Below are 17,429 nucleotides of genomic sequence, written 5' to 3'. Positions count from 1 at the left end.
TTCTTAAATTCTTTCTATTCTATTGCTTGGAATTAAATTTCATGAAAAAAAAAAAAATTTTTACCAACTTGAGAACTTTTTGTTTTAATTTATTATTCCATTTATTTGTTTGTTTCTGCATACACTATTTAACATACATACAAGTACAATTTTGAATAATCTTTCTCTTTTTGTTCCCCCCCTTTTCTCAAACTTCTTCTTCTTCTTCTTCTTTATCTAGAAATCCTACATTAATATAATTATTTTCAACTATTAATTCCAGCCCAGTCTACTACTATTAACCCAGAAGCAAATTGGCAGCCAGGTCTGGGTTGCCGTCGGCCAGCGTCAGGGCCTCAAGAACCTTATCGCGTGAATACCCCATGGCCATTAAGCTCTGTACTGTGTCTTCTGTATATTTGACCGGGGTTGGCGAAGGTCCAGTACGCGGCTTAGGTGTAGTTGTTGCTGTTGTTGCTGCTGCTGCTGCTGATGCTGCTGATGCTGCTGATGCTGCTGATGTTGTTGCTGTTGCTGTTGTTGTTGTTGTTGTTGTTGTTGTTGTACTACTACTACTACTGTTACTGCCTTCCAATCTTCTTCCTGATCCAGAAAAAGAACCTTCTGGAACAGATGACGATGGCCCGGAATTGCTGTCACTGCTGCTGGGTCCTGCACCAGATTTAGTATCAGTTCCTGTTGGTGACCTTGCATCCTGGAAAAACAGCTCGGAGCTTGGGATTTCAGCTTCGGGCAAGAATGGTACAGTGACGTCTGCAATGTGTAAAACGTTATCTTTGAGATCAATCATTGCACGGTGTTTTTTGAGCATGTCAAGACCCAGAAGGAAATCCACGCCTTTACCCTCCATGACCGTGAAAGAAGTGGCCAAAAACTGGTCGCCAATCAAGATGGGAACTGAGTGAATACGGCCCAAAATGCGTGCAGTACCAACACCCATAGCCATCCCCTGGAACCGCTCATCAATAAGATGTGCAATACCACAACGTTCTGCGCAACTAGGTGACATGATGGTAGCCTGTGCTCCGGAATCAACAAAAGCCTTGACGGGTCTGTTGTTGACGGTGGTGTTGATGAAAAGCATGGTTACGGAAGCAAATAGTTCCGGATTGTGTTCCATAGCTGTGTGAAAGTTTTCCATAATAGCTTCTTCCTGAATAGATTTTAAAATCATTTTCTGTGATTCTTCGTCATAAGGATCATCTTGAAGCTTCTTCATGGCTGCCTGCTTGTTAATCTCCTGGCTCACCCGTGAATGCTCAATCTTAATCATTTCTTCGCGGAATTGAACCGGATCTTCCACAACATTTTCTAGCCAGGGGTACTGTGTAATTACGCCGGATCGCAGAACGGGATTTGTTAACATATGTCTGCGTACGCGTTCCACGTCTTCGTAAAGTCTCTGCCAATTTGTCTCGGTATTTTGGTCAAAAGGTAGTCTTGGTGTCTGTGGTTGTGATTGTTGTTGTTGTTGTTGTTGTTGTTGTTGTTGTTGTTGTTGTTGCTGCTGCACTGATGACTGACCTGATTGTGCTACATATGCGAGTTTGTCAAATACAATCAAAAGATCGCCATCTTCAATATTGAGATTCCCCAAAGTGTGTGCACTTTCTGGTTCAGTATTCCCTTCAATAAACTTTGCATTGTGCATAAGAAGCAGACGCCGCCGTTCAATACCAGACTCAGCCTCGACATAAGCAAGTAAGTCATTGAATGACATGTCTTTAGCAGCATCAATCTCCATCAAAGGATTCTGGAGATTAGGGAATGTTTCCACATCAAAAGAAAGTGTAAGCTTCATTATTATTATTTTTTTTTAATAATAATATTTTCTTTAATTATGAATATAGATATTAAAAAAGGAAATAGATTTTGGTTTATTTTTTTTTTTATTTTTTTTTTTTGGTCTTAATGTTTAATGAATTTCAGTGGCGGGTTGAAATGTAAAAAGTATTTTAAAAAAGTGTTTGATGATAATTCTCTGTACTCTGTTTTTGAAAAAATAAAAATAAAAATAAAAAAAATGTCTTTTAGGCTGTCTGTCTGTCGGTGGCGGCGGCGGTGGAAAGTCAAGAAGAAAACAAAACTTCTGTAGGAAACCCTTACCCGTTAATTTATAATATTTTTTATATTATAAAAAAAAATTAAAAAAAAAATTTAAAAAAAAAAAATGCACAGCCGTTTGTTAAAATAAATTACTTATTCAGGGTAACAACGTGCGGCTTTCCTATTCTGACGTCTTTTTTTTTTTTATTTTTTCGCCTCGAGAATTCAAAGGTATCTCCCCCCTCCCCGCAAAATAAATCCTCCCCTCATCCACTCATCCACTCATCCACTCATCCACTCATTCACTCATTCACTCATTCACTCATTCACTCAATCACTCAATCACTTATAAATTAAATGGTAGTACTCAGACGCTCAGCTAGACTCCTGGGTTCTGGCTCTGCTGCAGCAGCAGCAGTCACCCAGGAAGTCGTAAACTCCTCCACTAGCTCAAGTTTAGTAGTAACCACCAAATCTTCGACTCGCAAGCCCCGTGCGGCGTCGTCACCAGCCAGTGTTGCAACAACAACATTGACTAAAACCAAATCCTCCAGGAAACGTTCGGCCTCTCGTCGTCAATCAGATACTATTGATGGTCCACCGCCTTTTATTCCGCAGCCTGTACTCGACGTTGAAGTTCACCGGGTCCATATGGCTGCAAATCTTGAACTTATGAGTTCTGTAAAGTCCGAGACTAAAAATGAAAATGAACCTACTGCCGTTGCCACAGGTACTATTCTAAACCCAACAATCCTCAAAGGGGTCCACCATTTACTGCAAACTGACCCGTCTTTGCCCGCACTTCTTGGTCCTGAATGGAAAGCAGACCTATTTGCACCATTGTCAAATGCAGAACCCGATACTGGCACCGACAACTCAACCATTGCTAACATTGTTATGAGCGACCAAGCGTTGCTTAGCAAGTACTACCAACATATGGCGCGTGGAATTCTTGCTCAGCAAATCTCTGGGGCTGCTGCACGTTCCATTGTACGCAAGTTTAAACTCCTGTTCCACAATCTGCCGGAGCCATCGCTGCCCCATACAACACACGCAATACCTACATCTGTGCCAGATTATGAGGCTTTGTGGGAAACCCTGAATTCACAGACTGCAAGTAAGTCAAGTACTGCTGGGAATGATGATGACAATGACAACAATGACACACAAGTGTCGACAACTACATCGGGGTATTTTGATGACTCAAGGTTGTCATTCCCACATCCGTACCAGGTAGTTCACACAGCACCTGAACTTTTGCGTAGCGCAGGGTTATCTGCACGCAAAGTAGAATATGTTGTAGGGTTATCACAGGCGTTTCTTGGTGCCTACGAAAAACTTGAGGGTCAAGTTTCGATTCGTGAATCTTCAGAAGGTAATGACGAAGAGAATGAATCAGAGGGGTCACAAGATAAAAAATCTACAAAAAATACAACAACATCAATAGTACCGTTTTCGGTGCAGTTGTTTAAAAATGGGTCTGATACGGAAATTGAACAAGCATTGGTTGCACTTAAAGGCATAGGTCCTTGGTCTGCAGAAATGTTTCTGTTGTTTGGACTTGCGCGGCTTGATGTGTTTAGTCGAGGAGATTTAGGGATTCAGCGCGGGTTGGCGCGGTATCTTGTTTTGCGGCCTGAGGTGGTAAGTCTAGCCAAGGCAGCACGCGAGGAAGATCTTAATAAGTCTGGTAATAATGTAAAGAAGAAGAAAAATACAGGGGGAGGAGGTGGGAATAAGAAACTAAAATGGAAGATGCCGGAAGAACATGAGTTTGAGTACGTGAGACAAAAGTTTGCACCTTACGGGAGTCTCTTGATGCTGGTGTTGTGGAAGTTGGGCGGGATGCCGGATATGGATGCCCTAGAGGGCCCACGAAAGCGGGTCAAGAATGAAGAATAAAGAAAAAATAAGACATTATGAACATATATATATATATCACGGATTTGGATATATATATATATATATATATATATATTTGTTTATTAAACAAGACAAGGTGAAAAAAAAAAAGGCACACAAACTAAAGTACATATAATTTTTTAAAAAAATAAAAAAATAAAAAACACCTGAGAAAGATAGAGAGAGGGGAGAGATGAAAAACAGTTGAGAGAAGAGAAGAGAAGAAAAATTTTTCCTTATTTCTTGTTTTTTTTTTCTTCTTCTTCTTCTTCTTCTTCTTCGTCATCTATAATTTACTGGTCTTCTGGGATGATGAGGGTCACGTTTGTGCCGTTGAGCAAAAGTTTTGGCAGTTCTGCCACGATATCTCCATTCACATCGCTATAGAATCAACCGTTAGTACTATAAAAAAAAATTGTATATATATATATATAACATTTAGATTCTTTTCTATACTTACTACTCAGTAACATTCTCAAGAACCATATTCACATAATCGTCAAAGCCAACAAGCGTACCCTTGAATTCCCTGCCACTGCGGAGTATCACCCAGATCCGCGCGCCAATCGCCTTGTCAACCAGTTCCAAGGGTAGCAGCGGCGCAAGAGATGAGTCTATGGGAACACTTGGTGTATTAGGAGTGACATCTGTAGGTGATGGGACATGTGGTTCGATTTCTGCTGACATTATATATATATATATATGTGTGTGTGTGTGTTTGTGTATCAGTCAATTGAGGGGAGAGAGATCGCACAAGACCTACACCGCGATACTTCTTTTGGAGGTTTTGAAAAAAAAAAAAAAAAAAAAAAAATTGTGTTACACTTTTTAATGTATTACATGTTCTTATATTACTTAATTGTATGTTACGTAATATATTATATATATAAATTCAGCCGCGTGTGTATCGGTTCAAAAATGTTTCAACTTCTTCTTACTTTTTAAGGTTTCCCCTCCACCTCTGCTCATCAGACAAAAGTCCTCTTTTAATGCCACTATTTCGAAACATTCAATTAAAACGAAAACATCTCGCTTTTTTTTCCCATAAAAAAAAAAAAACGAAAAACGAAAAACGAAAAACAAAAGTTGTCATTATCATCATTATTATTATTATTATTAATACTATTATTATCATTATTATTATCCTAAAAAAAAAAAATTTTTTTCAATAACTGTAAAAAAAAAAAAAAAGAAAAACTAATATTTAGGAGGAAAATGAGAGAAAAAGGCAATTACATTATCATGCCCACCTTCATTCTTTCGAATATTGGATACCCCCGTTATTCTTACTTTTATTGTCTTGATGAATATCGTAACTCCCTGTATGTGCATCATACATCTCCTCCTCTTCATCGCCGTAGTCGTATTCTTTCCCGTCTGTCAGGTGCGCCGATGAGTATTTCACACCAGGCTTGTCTGCTGTAATTTGGCCATCATAATAACTGGCAGTGGCTGCTGTATGGTCAGAGTCACGGTTCCCCGCGCTCAAGTCACCTCCGCCGTATTCGTTATTGTTGTTGCCTAGACTGGGATCAGTATGTATATCGCCCCCTGGGAGGTGTGGCCGAGCGTCTACACTACTAGTGTCTGTTCGGCTACTATGCACACTACGCCCATTGTGTCCACTATGTCCTGTACCAACACTTGTCGCGTCGTCGTAGTTTGTATTGCTTTGCGAGTAGTAAGCTTCTTGCATATTATACCCATCATCTGTGACAGGTTCTGGGCCTCCGAGATCAATATCATCGTCAGCCATGTTTCCAAACGACTTGCCATGGTTGTAGCCAAAGTTGCTTAAACATTTCAAGGTCATGAGCATAGTGATAATCAAAAAGGCAATAGTGATTGCAGCGAAAACAGTAAGGGTCTTAGAGGCCTTGATGTATTGGTCATGTTTTTCACCTTTGGTAGTATAGATGCGCACAAGCTTGTAAAGGAAATAGGCCAGACCCGCCAGACAAAATACAAGGAAGAGGTAAACGATGGCTCTAATTTCCTTGTAGACAGCAATGACAGCCACTAGCAGAACTATGGCAGTAACAGGTATGACAGCAATGGTGAGTCCAAACTCGACGCCCTTTGTTTCAAGAATAATGAGCACAAACTGGAGAGTGAAGCCGACAAAAAAGAAGAAGTCAAAGAGGATGATTGTTTCGAAAATGCGAAGATCACGGCGCGCACGCTTGCGGGAACTTGACGCACCGATTTCCTGAAAGATTTTTTTATTATTTTCAAGGTAGAGTCTCCAGGAGAGAATCATGAGGATGACGCACTCGCCAGCAATTATACATGGGATTGCAATAATGATAGAACGGATTTGTTGTGACTTGAGGGTGTGGTCTGAATTGATGAGTGTGTAAGAGTCTCTGATTTGGTCGTATTGGATGCCAGCATAGATGAGCATAGCAAAGGAAAAGACAATGAGAAGCAAGAGCTGGAAAGTGTTTTTGCGGCTAAGGGCTAGAAATGCAACGCCGATTTGATATGCGCCGGCAAAAATGAAAAGGGCCATGTATGTTGGGATGGTTGATTTAAGCGAAATGAACTCCTGTCTGTCTGATGTGGACATTTGATCGATGGAAGTTTTACCAAAGCCAGACGTGAACCAGGCAAAGATGAGGGCTTCTAAGACGAGAATTGTGGCTGTGAAGATGATTGTGACTAGCATATATAGGATGGACCATTTTGTTCGTGGAACTAGATCCCAGAGTGAAAACTTGCGATGGTTATCGGTAGTGTTGTTATCATTATACTCACTATCATTAGCAAATCGTTGCGCGTGAGTTTCTGAGGACGAAGAAGTTGCGTCGGAGGGGGATGTGTTTGCTGCAGTCATGGGATTGTAAGCTGTAGGAGAGTTAAAGGGATCTAGAGACCAGCGCGGCGAGGGCCCTAGTTTGTGATAGAAAGACGGCAATTTAGGGGGGAGATGTGAGAGGGAGAGAGAGAGAAAGATTAGGTTGAAAAAAAAAAAAAAAAAATTTTTTAAGAAAATGAGTGTTGATATATATATATATATATATATATTGTATTCATAAAACCAAAGACTTTAATCAGGTGCTTTGATTGTTTCTATTTGGTGGTGGTGAAGATATTGAGCTGCTACTTTTAGCATATAAGGATTATATATATATATATATATATATATAGGGAGGTGGTAGGATAGGATTTGCTTTTTTTTTTTTTCTTTCCTATATTGCAACTATATTAAGTTTTCTTTATTACCGCCAGGGTTTGTATTAATATGTCTTCATATATAAAGATTTATATATTTTTAAAATAAGAAAATAAATAAAATGAAATAGAAGAAATAAAAAAAAAAAAAAAAAAAAAGGAATTGTTTGTTTATTTAAAATTCTTTTTTTTTTTATAAGAAAAAAGAAAGTAAAAGAAGAAAGTTAGAAGCAGCAGGTTTTTGGAGGTTTTAAAAAAAAAAAAAAAAAAAAAAAAAATTCTTAATTGGAAAGTGGCTGACTGTTTGTGTGTGTGTGTGTGGAGAAATAAATAATAATATAAAAATAAAAAAAGAAATTATTATTATTATATTGATGTTTTTTTTTTATTACAATTTTAAATGTAACACCACAAGGCTTAGCGGCTCAGCATTTCTATGTCCTGTATTTTTGGTTAAGTTAAGTTAAATTAAATTAACAATTACCAATATCGAATGCCCAGCCATTTACAAGCAATATCGGCATTTGCGTGATCACACAAGATGACAATTTTTGACTATTTCATAAAGAGGCTCAGGTTTATCTTAAAATAATATTAGTCGATCATCTGCCACTGTAGATAAAGAAAATAAAAGAAAATAAAATAAAATAAAATAAAATAAAATAAAATAAAATAAAAAGTCCAACATGCGCTGTAATTGTACAGTTTTATTTTCCAAAATACAAAAAAAAAAAAAAAAGACTTGTAATTTCTCTCCCCCACACACATACACAATTCTGTCAAAGTGCACCAGTACAGGCCCTGAACATGCAACAATTCAATTCATTTGAATACACTTCCCCCTCCCTCCCTCAATTTGAATTCATCATCATCCACTAATTAATCATATCCAAAATAAATTCTAAAATGTCACTACTCTAAAACCTCCGGATGATACAATGTATAAGGGAATGTCTGTGTCAATGCCGTCTCTTCAAAATACTCAGCTATGTTCAACCTTGCCACAGACTCCATATACGACCGTGTAGTAAACTTGAGGTGAGGGAATGCATACCGCTCAGGCACTATAAACTGAGACCCAAAATCTGTTGCTGCATCATCAAAAAAAATTGTCTCTCGAGCAAGCCCAGAAGCCCGTCCAAAAACATGTAGCACTGATCCCCCTTCAATACCTTCTTCAAACCCTCTCGTAGCCGCTATTCTCGCCGTCTTATCCTTCTTCTTTTGTTGAGAATCTAAGCTCTCATCAACTTGTCTTTCTTTACCATTACCATTACCATTACCATTATCTCCCTTATCTTCCTCTTCCTCTTCCTCTTCCTCAATGACCCTCTTCCCATGCTTGTTGATGTACCGTAAAATACTCTCGGAACTTCCCTGGTTCGCAACATTTGCAAATGCCGCAGAATACTGCTCATCAGCAGTAAATGACGCATTGACCACAGGAAGTGTCCGGTCAGCCTTCACCAATAACATGCCAAGCGGCTGAAGTGCCTTAGCTACATAGTGAATTTCCGTCAATACATAAGCATCCGCGCGCACACTCAACACAAGCAGCTGAAGCATTGGAAGCTCTTCTAAGATCCGTAACGAAAGCGCATCCGGTGCAGAAGCCTCGAAATCAAGAGTCATTGCATTAAGCGGACTCGCAGACGCTACCCGCTCTACACTGGCACCTGTGCCTAAACTTGCCGGACGAAGACTCGCCTTTTGTGCAGAAACCTGTACCTTGTGTGAAACAGGCTCCCCAGGCCCCAAGTCCATGGGTAATGACCTCATAATCACAAGAGATTGAAGTGTAGGTGTGTATTCTGGAATCAATCTCAATAGTGTCCAGTCTAGATATAAGCACCGCAGGTGGCTAAGCCCAGGGCTTGCAGTTAGTGCAATGCGCAGCAATCTTTCATGCTGCGGATTGTCCGAGCACAAAAAGTTATTAATTTCCAGTACTTCCAAGTTCCCAAAAGGGAACCATAGTTGTTCCTCGTCACCAGAAGAAGAAGAGGCTGATGTAGGTGTCAATGCTGATGATAATGATAAAGATGATGACGACGACGACGACGACGAAGAGGAAGAAGAGGAAGGCTGTCGAATCAAACCCTTACCCATCACATCGCCGTACTCCGTCAGTGACAAATGTTTGACCAACGGATATGCCCCACCCTCATCAAACAAATCGTCCGAGTTAGCCATGGCCTTGGCATACAGTTGTGAATTGTCGGCGCGTAGTGTCACGCGTGTTGCACGAGGGGGGATTGTGGTAATGCGCAAGTCGGTCGAATAAAACCCAAAGTCTGTAATTGGTAGCGAATCGCGCGCAAAAAACTGCGACAACTCCTCTTCACCCTTCTCGTTCTTGTGCAATGGATTATTACATCGCAATATATCGACAAATGAAATATGTAACCGCCGCAGATGCAGGACCTTCTCGATATGACCTATAGTCTCAGTCACACAATGGCGACCCCGCAACTGTAAAGTCAGATCTGTGAGCTTCTCGTAAACCGGAGACAGCGCAGACAAGTTTGTATACCAAGTAAATGGTAGCGATAATGCTACATTCTTGACATGCGGATCGCTCAGTCCTAATGAATGGATAGTTCGACGCGCCAGCTCGGAGTTTATAGGAGTTAAAAAGGAATCATTCATAATCACCTTGATATCTGTCGCGGCTAGTAACATTTTCCAAGGACGCAATATTTTTAATATTGAAATTTTCTTGTCCATTCGCACTTTTTCAAAAAGAATCGGCGGCATTTCGTGAATCGATCCAGTATCGTCTTGAACCTCAATTGTTACCGACGTAAATCTAAACCATGATTTGGAAAAAATATACCCCTTCTGTGTGCATATCGCGGCCGCAGGACTCCCTGGCCGCTCAGGGAAAAACTTTGCATACTCCTGGTCTTCTCCTTTATCAACCTGTGGAGGAAGCGACCCTCGAAACGACGCTGCTTGTAGTAGTCCTACCGGTGAGTGCGCACCTTCCACTACTCTTCGAGCAAGCTGCGGTAGTGCAGCTCTGAAATAAAATGGAGACTCCGGGTAAGAAATCCAAACGGCAATTGCAAAGTATACGTCGCGCCATAGAATCGGCAGTGCTGCGCGTGCAAATGCCGTGCACGTCAGTGCAAAGTTAAGTACTGATAGTAGCGCTTGAAGCGATGGAAATTCGTTTTCAAAGTTTGTAGTGGAATCGGTCGATGAAGAAGAAGAGGATTTGGGTAGTGTGGGGTCGCTGATTCCAAGTAACGCGTACACTATGGCACTAAAAACAGAGGCTGGTACGCGTTCAAAATGCTTGTTACGATACTTTTTCATGTGCCGCGGAACCTTGGCGACCTGCTGCCGTTGGTCCCCTTGTGCGACCTGGGACATGATGTTTGAAAAAAAATATATATATATATATATATTTGGTTAGAAAAAAAAGTTGGAATTTTTAAAGGTTGTGGTAGTGATGAGTTTTCGCGATAGAAAAATAGAATGGTGATCGGAAGAGTTGTTTACTTTAAAAAAAAAAAAAAATTGCTTAGTTATGGAAGCTAAATAGAATATCTATGTTTAAGCTTGTTGTCATGTTTAATTTTCAGGACTTTTGACATTAAATGGTGACTGACTAGAAAGCTCTAATGGTCGTTAATGTCTATACAAGCTTGATCTGAAAAATGACAATTGGATAAGCATTTCAATAATTTTTTTTTTTAAAAAAAAAAAAAACCGTCTCAACCTTTTTCTTTCCTCTTCCAGCAAATGACACTCAACCAAAATGTGCCCAATTACTTCCAGCACGCCACAATCACAGTTGTAGCATTCTTTTTTTTTTTTTTTTAATACTGAAATTTTGAAACTATGCGCAAAAGTTTTTTTGATCAAAGAGAGGAGTCAAAAATATGGCCAGATGAGTTAAGCATTTAACAAAAAAAAACATGTCAAACTTTTTTTTTCATTTGGCCACCTTTCTCATCAAGACCCAGAAAGTCTCCAGTTTGATACTAGGCCAGATCCCCCTACTTTTTGTATTATAAATATATAGGAAGTTATAATTATGGAATATATATGATCATATATTATTGAATTAAAAACCACTTGATCTTTAGTAGGTGTATAAAAGTGGTAGTTTTTCATAATATGTCATTTGTCTTTTTTTTTTTGTTAGCCCTCCTTACTTTGTTTCTGAACAATGTCGTATTAACAGTGATGGTCATTATATACAAGAAGAATTGTCTAAGCAAAAAAAATATTAAAAGTTTTTTTTTGATTTATAAATGCGTAAAAACATAGTTAGTCAATGAAAAAAGTTGATTTCTTTTTCCATTAAGAAATCTCAACCCATTTTTTTCTGTTTAAAATTGAATCTATATAGTTCTTTGTAAGTAATTGTATCATGAAAATCTAAGTAATATCAAACCTGCAATATTTTGAACGAAAAAAAAAAAGTACATTCAATTGTCTTGGGGTTTGATCTTTTGTATATCAAACAAAAAAAAAATTACATTCAATCTTAATTTACAAAGAGATTATATTGTACTATTATACTACATCAGAAAAAATAATAAAAAAAATGAATGAACACCAACCTGCTTATATACAATGAAAAAACCTGGTGGTGCATGATGATTTTTTTCGCGTTTTCTGCCAATAATTAAAAAAAAAAGAACAAAAGATTTGGTCTTCAATCAGTTGAGCAATTGAAATAAAGTTGGAACATGGATTTCCAAGAATAAGCAAGGAGGTGTGTGGGGTGTATCAAAAAGAATAGAGAGAGAGAGAGAAAAAAAAAAGAAACCACTTTTTTATGTGATTGAAGGAAAAAAAACAAAAAAACACAAGATAAACAATGGACAGCTGATGATTTAATTTAAAAAAAAGAGAAACCCTGAAATTCTTTTTTTGGTGAAGTGCGTAATAAGATAAAAGTTTGAGAGTAATTCATAGAAAAAAAAACCCCCTCCTACTTAAAAAGTTGAAGAATTGCCTCGAGGTTAGGAGTGATTAAGCTTATAAAAAAACTTTTTAATAGACTTTTTTTGATGTGTATAAGGGGCATCTCAAATACAACCATCATTTTGGTTTGACTGGACGTTGGTTTAACACAAAGATGTCAGAACAAGAAAACAAAAAGACTAAAATAAAAATAAAATAAAAAAGAAGACGCGTTTTGTTAAACCAAAATATTAATATTCTAAGCTTACCGTTATGCTAAAATTATAAACCAATAAAAATAAATCTTACATTTCCGTTCCTAGTTGACATACCGTTACTAAACGTTCCTTTAATCCTTCCGTTAATTAAAAAATAAAATTAAATTAAATTAAACCTCCTTGGGTCTCAAGCACCAATCTCGAGACAAGTCTCCACCATCACCACCCTAAAAAAATTTTTATATTAAGGTACCATTTTAATGATATAATATTAAGATGGCCTTATATATACGGCAAAATCATTACAAACACCTTTGTATTTTTTTTATATAAAAATTTTTTTTTTTGGTAACAATGTAGAGGCAGATAATATGACGGACTATGCTTTCCTAATACTTTGTATCGAAGATTACTATGAAACCAATTATTAAAATATGTAATAAAAAATTTTAAAACTAAAAAAAGAAAAAAAAAATCAGTGTATTAATAAAAAAAAAAAGAAGTATAGTTTTTTTTTTTCTCCTAACTTTCTTTATAATCAGAAAAATCGCACCACTTTGAATTGGGGTTTGTTTTTCAAGAAAAATGTATGAAATGAAGAGTTTGTACGAGGTATTACAAGATGTGATTGAAAACATTGGGCGTTTACAAGGAGTATAGATGGGATCTAAAATAAATTGATGTCATATTGTGTTTTCTGGGCTCAAAAGTCAAGGCAATAAGTAATCTTTGATCATGAGTATTGTAAATTGGGGTTTCTTGCAAATCTGTTAGTGACCCAGATATATATTTTTAAAGAAAAAACCAAAAAAAAAGAACAACGTTTTTTTCCCCCGATTTATCAAATGTCAAATTTTGTTTTTTATTGATAATCATATAAATGTAAGATTATTTATAATGGTTAAGATAATTTGAAGCATTTCTTTTTTATTATATGGCTTATCTTTACAAGTTAATTTATATTCACTATATTAGACTCCTCCTGCTTCTCTTACAAGTGTACTCTAGAACTTCAGATTCAAATAATACGCAAGTTTGATAAAGCTAAGCTAAGCTTTTTTTTTTTTTTTTTCTTACAATTTTTTTTTTTAAAAATAACAAGATTTCTTTGCGCACGGATATTTTTTTTTTTCTTCTTAAACAAGCTTGTTTAAAGAGAAAAAAGAAAGAAAGAGACAAATAACCATATAACAAACAAAATAGGCTTGTTTGTTTAAGCTTATCGGGGAATATGGAAATCTACGTTTCTAGTTTAAAAAAAAACAAAGTTTAAGATGTGGAATATTTTCACTCTTTTGGGACTTTAAAAAAAAACATGTTTCTCGGAAAATACAAAAGCAAACAAAAACGAGTAATTTTTGTTTCAAAAAAACATGAAATCTTGTTATAATCAATCTCAAGTTTAGGTTTTTAAAGAATTGGTGTCTAGGTTTTTTTTTTTTTTTTTCATCATAAAAATCTATTTGAAATTAGTTAATTTTTTTTTTAAAAAACTCTTTGGTTTATTTTTAAAGTTGAACACACATGTTTCTATCGCACAATCTCCAGTTTCCCAAATTCCGAATTAATCTTTTATTTCATACGCGTATGTGCCACTTTAGAGAGAGAGAAGAGAAAAAAAAAAGCATAAAAACTTATTTAACATAGGCAGACTTATGATGAATCGATGTATAAAAAATTTAGATACTTTCTTTCTTTTAAACTCCACTCAAATCGAGGCTAAAAACTTTTGCTTCTGTAAACGCTCTTTTCTCTCTAGTTTTTTTTTTTTTTTTAAATAAATAAATCGTTTTTTTTTCCCCACTCTAAAAGATTAAACAGATTAAAATTCTATGGGTGCGATGAAGATAATCCAAATGCCGTCAATCAAAAAAAAAGGGTTCTTTTGTTCTCCACTTTTTTTTTTTTTTCCTAATGTTGATATTTGTTTTGTTTCTTTTCTGTCGATCTTCTTACTTGGCAGACCCTTTTCTGGTAAAGGTTGGGCCTTTTCGCTTTTGATGTGGCTTTACCAATGAGCCAACAATATTAGTCTTCCTCCTACAATGACGTTCATCATTTTTAACCTGATGACGAGTTAGGCTTTAATTAGTACGGGAGACTCTATTTGGATGTTTTTTTTGAGCTGCTGTAAAATAATTTGTAAAATATATATTTTGTAAAATAATTTGGTTATGAAGGGTTTTAATCAAAGAATTGTTACAGGCGACGTTTTGATTTATACTCTATAGGACACAATTGTCAAAATAAATATCCAGTTGACCTTTTTCATTTTCATTTTCATTTTTATTTTCTTTCATTTGATCCAAAATCTTTTTACATATCTCGCATGTCTCCGATACAAGAGATTTTAATACTATCCTCCCTCAAATGTTCATTTCCTTCGGTCAAATCCGATTTTTTCTCAAAGCGCTTTTAAAAGTCGAAATAAGGTAGTAGGGTCTTTGATACCACTCAATGCACCTCAATAATTATTTTACCAGTAAACTGTTTTTACTTTCCCAAAAAATCATCTTAATAGACCTTTTTTTTTTCTTCTTTTTTTTAAAAGTCAAATATTAAAATATAAATAAATAAATCCTTGGTTTATTTTTTAAAAAAAAAATGCTAAATAAAAAAATGCTAAATATCAAATAATAACGTGTGCTTTTGGTTTTTTTTTTACAAGTTTATTTTTGGTCTTCATGTTCTTCCTTCTTCGTAACTAAAAAAAAACGTGCATCTTCCATCACATTTAACCAAATGTTCCATGCAGCCGCAGCAACATTTAGTATATATGCTTGGAGAGGTCAATCAATCAATTGTATTCTGTTCATCCTCTTCACATGACAGGCACCGGGCTTGCCATACCCATTGGCACCGGCAATCCGGGCGGAACTCTTGGGCTTCTTTGCATCTGTTGTTGTTCAACAATCATTCTGCGCTTCAGAATCCGGCGAGCACGTAAACTTGTCTGGGCATTCTTCTGAATTCGCTGCTGCACAGCAAGCACTCGATTCAAGGAAGGACCAGGAAGTGCAGCACGCTCTACAGAAGCAGTACAAACTGCAGTCGGTAAACAGTATGCGGGTCGAGCTGGAGCTGGAGCTGGAGGCTGGGCAGCAGCTGGGACGCGTGATGGGACAGGTGGGGGAGCACGAATGGCCGTTGTTTTAGAAGAAGAAGAAGAAGAAGAGAGATATGGGTTTGTAGATGCAAGAGAATGGTGGTAAGTAGTGGTGGTAGTGGCTGTAGGGTTTCTTGCTGGAGGACTTAGAATGTAGAAAACCGGCGAGTAATTTGCCGACTCGCTTGAGGTGGAACAGCAGCTGCTCGAGTATGAAGAAGAATCGTCGTCTTCAGGTGATTCGATCGAGAAATCGTCTTCTCCGTTGTTCCGAGTCCCGGAAGCAATTGCGATTGCTGCTGCACTGTGAGCTGCTTTTGCTGCTGCTGATGCTGCTGCTGCACTAATTGCACTGGCTGTTATTGTAGTTGTAGTTGTTGTTTCTAATGCCGACTTGTTGGTGGGCTGCAATTTATGCACAAACGCAGCCTCGTAGTCATCGTGCAGCCGCCGCAACGCAACCCAGTTTGGAGACGCGCCCGCCGCTGCGTTGCGCTGTTTGACCGACGACAAGATTGCACTTGCAGCATGGTACGCCTGAGTTTGCGACGGACTGGCCACCATGGCGTTGTCGTCTCTGATTTTGGTCTTTGCAGTTCTTGTGGTTGCTGCTGTAGATGAAGAAGACAAAACTCCAAATGTTGTTGCTGATAAAGGAGTAGGCATGCAGCTCGAATCAGTGTCACCATCATCATCATCTTCTTCATCATCGTAATAATGGTCCAAAATGTCCGCCTCATCCGCACTAGAATCTGTCCACCAGGCAGCCGCAGAGGCTCCCATAGGAGGATACACGTGTGGTGCTGAGCAAAAGGGGGCTGCGGGCGCCGGCGCCTGAGGACCTGAGTAGAACGACCAAGGGGCATTAAGGAGAGATGGTGATCTTGACAATTTCTGTTTATAGAAAAGTTCTTCTTGATCGACATTGTTGTCGTCATCGTCGTCATCATTATTCAGAGTAACTTCGCTGAGCGAGTTTTCTAAATCCTGAGGAGCCATTTCGTTGTCGTCGTTGTCGTTGTCGTCGTTGTCATCATTACCATTCTTCTCTTCTTCATCATCTTCAAGGCTTTCATCACCATCGTCATCATCGTCATCATCGTCCAGCGACGATTCCGAAAGAAGCTGAATCTCAAAAATGTCTTCGAGAGCACTCTGGAGAGCATTGTGTGCTGAATGCGGGTGCACACGCATTGTTCCAGACATGAGACTCAGCTGAGAGTAATGTTGCAACTTTTCCAATGAATAATAGGGCTTACCAATAGTCATATTGCTGTTAATAGTACCATTGTTGATGTTGTTTTCAGATGAAGACATCAAAAGATCTGCTGCCGAGACGTTAGTCTGGGAGGCAGATGAACACATATACTCTTCATCGTCTGTTCCCAAAAGTGCAGCAGTTGTTCCATCAACGTCGTCACAAAGATACTCGTAGACATTGTCAACAGTTGAAGAGGAAGAAGCTGAGAGAAGCAAATCGCTGGCACTACGATGGAGAGAAGGACCGGTGAGAAGTCTGTGATGATGGTGATGATGGCGAGGAGAATTTGAAGGAGATCTTGAGTAGTCTGAGCCAGCAGTGGAAGAGTCGGTTGAGGAAGAGCTGTCATTATCTGGAAGAGGAGTGCTTGGAATAGGAATTTGCTGGAGAGATGGAGGTAATGCTGAGTGGAAGTTTGTAAAAGACATTTTGTATAGTTATTATGGATATAAAAGAGTGTATAAGTGAGTAAGTTTTTTTTTTTTTTTTGATTAAAGAGTGACTAGAAAAAAAAAAAAGGGAAGTATTAGATATAGAAGAAATAATGAAAAAAAAGTTCTTGGAAAGGAAAAAAGAAAAAAAAAAGGGCCAGATCGGGGTCTTTTTATATAAATAAAAAAAGGATATTAAATCAATTTTATATATGGAAGACCTAATTGTACCTTAAAAAGTAGGTTTGTAACCTTATCGAGCAAGACACACACACGTACTATCTCATAGCTGCCCAAAAAAAAAAAAAAAAAAAAAAGAAAAAGGGCAGCAGCCGTGGTCTCATCGTACTTTTTTTTTTTTATTTTTT

General features: G+C 37.7%; 6 protein-coding genes across 6 annotated transcripts; 1 reads left to right on the top strand and 5 right to left on the bottom strand.

Annotated features, from left to right (window-relative positions):
• Positions 1–277: 277 nt before the first annotated feature.
• SAPINGB_P000784 (uncharacterized protein) lies at positions 278–1,801 on the bottom strand (the record flags this gene model as incomplete). Its single annotated transcript, XM_031995507.1, has 1 exon — positions 278–1,801. The coding sequence occupies one exon, from the start codon at positions 1,799–1,801 to the stop codon at positions 278–280; it is 1,524 nt and encodes a 507-aa protein (XP_031851398.1).
• A 602-nt stretch (positions 1,802–2,403) lies between these two features.
• SAPINGB_P000783 (uncharacterized protein) lies at positions 2,404–3,948 on the top strand (the record flags this gene model as incomplete). The annotated part of the gene is made up of 1 exon (XM_031995506.1): positions 2,404–3,948. The coding sequence occupies one exon, from the start codon at positions 2,404–2,406 to the stop codon at positions 3,946–3,948; it is 1,545 nt and encodes a 514-aa protein (XP_031851397.1).
• A 293-nt stretch (positions 3,949–4,241) lies between these two features.
• Positions 4,242–4,635, bottom strand: SAPINGB_P000782 (uncharacterized protein; the record flags this gene model as incomplete). The annotated part of the gene is made up of 2 exons (XM_031995505.1): positions 4,242–4,329; positions 4,409–4,635. The coding sequence occupies 2 exons, from the start codon at positions 4,633–4,635 to the stop codon at positions 4,242–4,244; spliced, it is 315 nt and encodes a 104-aa protein (XP_031851396.1).
• Positions 4,636–5,200: 565 nt separating this feature from the next.
• SAPINGB_P000781 (uncharacterized protein) lies at positions 5,201–6,784 on the bottom strand (the record flags this gene model as incomplete). The annotated part of the gene is made up of 1 exon (XM_031995504.1): positions 5,201–6,784. One exon carries the CDS (start codon positions 6,782–6,784, stop codon positions 5,201–5,203), a length of 1,584 nt encoding a protein of 527 aa, XP_031851395.1.
• Positions 6,785–8,034: 1,250 nt separating this feature from the next.
• Positions 8,035–10,500, bottom strand: SAPINGB_P000780 (uncharacterized protein; the record flags this gene model as incomplete). The annotated part of the gene is made up of 1 exon (XM_031995503.1): positions 8,035–10,500. One exon carries the CDS (start codon positions 10,498–10,500, stop codon positions 8,035–8,037), a length of 2,466 nt encoding a protein of 821 aa, XP_031851394.1.
• A 4,584-nt stretch (positions 10,501–15,084) lies between these two features.
• Positions 15,085–17,058, bottom strand: SAPINGB_P000779 (uncharacterized protein; the record flags this gene model as incomplete). The annotated part of the gene is made up of 1 exon (XM_031995502.1): positions 15,085–17,058. One exon carries the CDS (start codon positions 17,056–17,058, stop codon positions 15,085–15,087), a length of 1,974 nt encoding a protein of 657 aa, XP_031851393.1.
• Between the last annotated feature and the right edge of the window lie 371 nt (positions 17,059–17,429).

The sequence above is a fragment of the Magnusiomyces paraingens genome (genome assembly GCF_902498895.1).
Source record: "Magnusiomyces paraingens strain CBS 517.90 genome assembly, contig: contig1, whole genome shotgun sequence".
NCBI classification, from domain to species: Eukaryota; Fungi; Ascomycota; class Dipodascomycetes; order Dipodascales; family Dipodascaceae; genus Magnusiomyces; species Magnusiomyces paraingens.
The sequence above is the reverse complement of the archived record's forward strand: the minus strand, read 5'-3'. Positions and strand labels throughout refer to the sequence as shown.